The sequence below is a fragment of the Arachis duranensis genome, chromosome 8 (assembly GCF_000817695.3).
Source record: "Arachis duranensis cultivar V14167 chromosome 8, aradu.V14167.gnm2.J7QH, whole genome shotgun sequence".
NCBI classification, from domain to species: Eukaryota; Viridiplantae; Streptophyta; class Magnoliopsida; order Fabales; family Fabaceae; genus Arachis; species Arachis duranensis.
The window spans coordinates 1,952,343-1,958,122 of NC_029779.3; the positions used below are offsets into that span (position 1 = coordinate 1,952,343).

General features: G+C 36.1%; 1 protein-coding gene across 1 annotated transcript; it reads right to left on the bottom strand.

Annotated features, from left to right (window-relative positions):
* Positions 1-306: 306 nt before the first annotated feature.
* Positions 307-4,319, bottom strand: LOC107460052 (protein IQ-DOMAIN 32). The gene is made up of 6 exons (XM_016078376.3): positions 3,663-4,319; positions 3,206-3,517; positions 2,948-3,106; positions 2,609-2,689; positions 947-2,498; positions 307-742 (listed from the first exon to the last, which is right to left on the bottom strand). The coding sequence occupies exons 1-6, from the start codon at positions 3,741-3,743 to the stop codon at positions 723-725; spliced, it is 2,205 nt and encodes a 734-aa protein (XP_015933862.1). The 5' UTR covers positions 3,744-4,319; the 3' UTR covers positions 307-722.
* Between the last annotated feature and the right edge of the window lie 1,461 nt (positions 4,320-5,780).

A 5,780-nucleotide genomic window follows, 5' to 3' on the forward strand; every position in this document is an offset into this window, starting at 1 on the left:
TTCTTTGGTGTATCGGCAAGATTAAATTCAATCGATTTTTTTTTCTCTTCCATCCTATTCGGAATGGTTGAATCCTTAGAGTGCGCTTCAAAATCATACAAGCCTTGAATCTTGATATGGTTCCAGCTAGTTGATTTGGCTTGTTCTTCTCCCTTGTTTTTCTTTTCTTTCATTTACTTTTAGACACAAATAAAAAAATCGATCTTTTATAATATTGAGTAAAATATGTCTATTAATGTATACCGCACCAGAGAGTTTTGTTGCAGAGTAGTGCAACGTTCATGAAGATAAAACGATTCAAATCAATAGAATAATGCAGGGCAAAGTACCACTAGATTATAATCCTGAAGTTGTCTCAAGCAGAATATATTTAACAAACATTAATATATTCTTAGAAACACTGTCGGAAAGTAAACAGATCGAGTGGTTAATATACATATAAAAGCCTCACTCACTTTTACGAACCGACCAAAACAGGGCACCTTCAAATATGGGGAGGCAGAGAGGGGAGGCAAAGAATAGAGAGTCAAAGATAAAGGGAAAAACAACACTAAGAAAAAAGAAAGACTCAAAAGGAGATTGCAGCAGTTACAGGGTATAGGGAAGCGACATTCCTTTCCTTCAAAAGAGAATGAAGAAACGAAATTAGATATTCTAAATTGCCACGCCATTGCTGATCATCAACTACTGTAGAAGTATGTCAGCACACTTGAGCTGTCAATTCACCTCACCCATTTTCTCTCTGAAAGAACAACTCAAAGGATTAGCATTAAACATATAAAGAAGCACTATTATCTTTCTTTTTTATTTTTTCTCCTATTGCTTAAAAGGTTTCCTCTGAAATGTGAGAACAATTCGTGCTTGCATGCATCTACGAGATGATATAGAAAATGAATAAATCCTCAATGATACAGAACTGCAAGATTCCTTATGCTTTAGAAGTTACCTTGTGTAGGCTGAGGCTGTACACAATATCCCTTCGGGTTCTGCTGTGGTTGAGACATCGATTGTTGGATGCGTGGAGAAACCTGCCTACCGGTGGCACCTGGTAACGAGTGTCTCTTCGTAACTTGAACATCTCGTTCATGCACATCTGGACTTGACCTTGGTGTGTTATTTGCACTGGTTTTGGCCTTAGCTGATTCTGTTGCTTGCATGAAACGGGGAAGAGGACTATTGTTATTTGTGTTACCTGTAGGTTCTTGATCAATGTGATCAGCTTTAACTGAGCCAAATGAATTGCGTCGTTTCCCACTCGGCTGACCTCTAGAGCTCGAATCATGATTTCCATTTACAGGTGATTTGTTAACCACTGGTGGGGTCCCAAGTTTACTGTTGGATCTAGACTTGTCTTTGGCGTCTTTGGGTTTCATAGATAACTGACTCGAAGGTGTTTCTTGTGATTCAGGGACCTTTGTGTGTGTTTTAGGTGATGCTTCTCGAGATGATCTGAAACCTTGCAGAGGATCCTCATTTTGATCTCTCTGTACATCAGATGCATTTTTCTCAGTCTTGCTAACAGGCTCTTCAGAGTCCACTGCAACTGATGAGTGAACCATAATGCCATTGATTTCGTCAACAGTTTCTGTCTGATCCATAACAGCAGTGGCTAAGTGAGAAGATGGAATAGCACCTGGAATATCGGTATCAACATCAAGGTTTGTTTTCTTGTCAAGATTTCCAACCCCTTCTAAATCTTTGGCATCTTGGTCATCTTCAATAGGACCAACCTCGGATACATTGGGTGTATCAAGAGTGGAAGAAATAGATAGTTTAGTACCACATTGAGAACCACCAAGCTTAGAAAAAAAGGGACCAGAATTCTCAGATAACTCTTTTGATCTATATGCCATATCCATGTTGACAGAAGAGGTGTCTGCTTCTGATTCAACTGCTGCAGTTTGATCAGAAAAACTGCTTGTCCTACCTGAATTTATCATTGAACTCAGCTCTTCAAATTTTGACTGTGCAGCAATAAATGCAGGATTACTGACCTTTCTTGATCCATGTCCAGATTTATTTCGTTCAGCTTCTAGTTGGTCTGATGCATATCTTTTCATTGATCGTTTGCGCGGCTCACCATCAATTTCAGGCTTCTGAGGAAGGGATTTAACCTCTGGTCGGGCACTTACATCTGATGCTGATTTTTCATCTTTAAAGGAACCGATTTCTGCTGAGGCTACTTTAGCACCAAATTCAACTGCCTTTTTAGAAGGTGATGGAGAGCGGATTGCTTGAAAGCTGAAGTTATTAGCATCATGAGTAATTGGCTTCTTTTCATCCCTAGAAGGTAGAATTGAATCCTCCACACTGGGCTTTGTGTCAGCTGTCTGTGGATAAACTTCTGATTCCTCTGTCAGGGAACTTGTTTTTTTGTCATCTGAAGTATACTTTGAAGACATAGACATCCACCTCTCCAACCATTTCCATGCAGAATCAGCTTTAGAAGGATCACACTTGACATGTATAGGTTTATTTTTTGGTGTTGATTCCAATAGCTTTAATGCGTTTAAAAAAGGAGGTTACAATTAGTGGAAATAAAATAAATATAAATAAGATACATGTAAATGCAAAAATACCCAACTAAAGCAACCCATAACTATGATACCTGGCGAGCAAACCTACTGCTAAGCAGCTTCTCAATGGATGCATCCATCACATTTGACTTGCTCATGTGGCTTTGATTTTCCTAAATCAAGGCAAAATTAAGGATCAATATCCGAGAAGGACCTAGAGCATATTAATTAACTGCAATAATGCTCTTCTGTATTGAAACCTTTTATTGATATCTCACAAGCAACAGTCAACAAACTACAATTAGTATCCTAAGATCAAGTAGCTGTAACAATACTTATGAAGGGGAAAATTGCTCTGAATGACTACACTCATAAATCCAGACGGACAAAACTATATGCAAACTAAAATATACACCATTGAAAAGAAGAACCTGTGATTGCTGAGCCCGACGAGCTCGAACGAGAAGCTGCATTTTAGCAATGGCTTGAACACAGCGAAGGGTTCCTACAGCATGGCTCCGGACCAAGTGCCCACGAACAGCAGCTTGCAATTTCACTAAATTCTTAATCTGCATTAAATCTCTCTGAGCCTGATCACAACCAAACAACAAAACACACATAACATTTTAATTACAGTTGGTTCCTTCATGGGAGTTTCATGGTTACCAAAGTTCGAAAGGAAAATATACCAGCAACCCTCTGATGGCAGCCTGGATAGTGATAACAGCAGATTCTGGGGGATTCACGTCCTTTTTACTCTCTGCTTCAATGACATTCGTTTCTGAACTTTCAATGGAGGATAAATTGGGCTTCTTATCAGAGTTATTTGTTGTGTAAACCTTGTCAACAACGTTAGGTTCAAAATTAAAACTATTACATTGTGAACTCTCCTTATTTGCAGATGAGGAATCTGCAGTCACAGTATTGCTAAGCACACGTTGCTTTGCAGTAACAGATTTCTTGCGGAAACTCCAACCACGTTTATCATTAGAATCCTTGATCTGCAATTTCATAATATAATTGAGACATTTTAGATTGAAGCATTTACTTTAATTTATTGTTGACTGATTCTACTCATTCGTGAGCACAATAATGCACATGCATAAAGCACAATGGAGATGAAGCGAATGAAGAGGTTAAGCTCACCTGAGCTACTTGGTAATCGTCCTTCTCCGCCGCATCGCCGCCGCATATAATTAGCTTGAAGCAGGAGGCCGGTCTTCCCATGCTGCTTGCTTCTCTCTCTATCTCTCTCACTCACTTCACACTTCCTACTTCACTCACTGGAGAAAATAAAACAAACCATACCGCTTTGCTTTCCTGTTACAGTATTGGAAATTGAAAAAATAATACTAACTAAAATTTTATTTATGAATCGGACCTCAACACATTTTAAATCTACTTTGTTTTTTGCATTGGAGTCCGCGCTCCGTTCCTATGACTCATGTTTTAATTTAATTTAATCTTCTTTTTCTTTTTCTTTGAAGCAATGATGTTATCCGGTGGTCATTGCTTTGAAATTTTAACTTTTGAGGAATGAGGATAGAGAGAAGACTTGGAACTCGCGAGAAATTAGACGAGTATGGTAAAAAGTGAAAATCTCGTGTTGAAGATGGTTGGTTTTATGATGATGGAGGGTGAAGTAGGTTTGCCTTTTTCTGGATTGGGAATTTAGGATCGTTATCGTTTAGCACTAACAGTACGGTTTAACTAAACAGATGAGAAAACTGCAACGCCTCGATTGGATTCTCGAAAGTTTGTCTTCATCACCACAGTCGGATCAAAATGTAAGAGATTAGTACAGCTTCGAAATTTATGTGTAGTAGTTAAGTAGGTTTTACTCTCTCTTGAAATCAAGGCAGCAAATAGTGACTAATGTCCTGGCTATGAAATTACTTTTTTCCCGTACTACAGAAATAATTATTTAAATCATATGATACTGTATTTCTATTACCGGATTCATCATATAGAAATTTACAAACCATAAACGAATACATTAATTACACTACAACTAAATATCTTTTAAATATTGTTCTTTCATTCCGTCTTTATAGAAAAAAAAATAAAAAATAAGTAAACCTTTTAATTTTTTAACAACTAATATATAAAAGTAGATATTTAAATTAATTAATTAATAATAAATTTTAAAAAATTAATTAAAAATTAAAAGTTAAAAAACAACTAATATTTCTCCATTAATTTAAACATAAACTAGTCAAAATATAAAAAAAAAAAACATAAACTCCTCAAATGGTATCGGTTTATATTGCTGAAAAATATTTTAAAATATATTAATAACAAGTAAATTTTTGAAAAATTAAAAAATGTGAGAAAATAATTAAATATTAAATATATATTTTTAAAAATTTTAGAAATTATATTTTGATAATATTTTTATAAATATTATTAAAAGTTATACATTTTCATATTTTTTTATGACTTAAATAAGTTAAACAAAAAATTAAGAAAAATAAAAGAATTGCTTAAATAGAGGAATAATCCTATTTAAGACTACTCTTAAACTCCTCTCAAGGAAAGAAAAGTTTCACTTGATGAAGTTGTAACCTCATCGCTATCTTTGTCATAGTGTATGCCACCATGTTTGCATCTCACATAATCAAACGAAAGTCAACACGTCAATTTTAATACATGATATCCCTTATTTTGAGCACCAACAGATCAATAAATCCAAAAACATCTTGGTAATTAGTAACAAAATTAAACGCTTCCATACAATCCGTCTCACAAATAACATCTTGTTGACCCAAAATTTAAGCATACATTTTCATGCTTAAAACTTGATAGTTTTAACTTAGAGTAAACACCCAACTCGGTCCCTGTCCATTTTAAAATAGGACAAGACGATCCCTGTCAATAAATTACACCTGTCCCGACCTTTGTCCCTGATAAAAGTGAGACAAGGCGGCTCCTCCGTTATAACCCCTCACCAAAGTTGACGGAAAAGTCTTACGCATTCACTGATGCCGATGTGGAAGGTTACTCAGAGTTAAGTGCCACGTTGGCTTAGGAAAAATTGATAGATTTTTCCCCTTCCATCCTTCAAAAACGACATCGTTTCTGGTTCTCTATTGAAACAAAACCTAATAAGGTCACATATAACCCCCAAGCCCTAACCCTTATTTACAGAAATACCAAACTTTTGTTTTCTTCTTCACCTAAAACAAGAAACGTTTGACAGAACACCTGTCGATTGTGCTGAGTGCGTTGCTGACAAGGTTGCTGACTGGGTCCCAAACAACAACT

What these genes read in the sequence shown, in the direction of transcription:
- LOC107460052 (XM_016078376.3), bottom strand. Translation starts at nt 3,743, where the DNA reads ATGGGAAGACCGGCCTCCTGCTTCAAGCTAATTATATGCGGCGGCGAT. An exon ending in ACGATTACCAAGTAGCTCAG is followed by an intron (nt 3,518 to 3,662) that starts GTGAGCTTAACC and finishes ATGAAATTGCAG; the next exon opens with ATCAAGGATTCTAATGATAA. An exon ending in GTCGGGCTCAGCAATCACAG is followed by an intron (nt 2,690 to 2,947) that starts GTTCTTCTTTTC and finishes GCCTTGATTTAG; the next exon opens with GAAAATCAAAGCCACATGAG.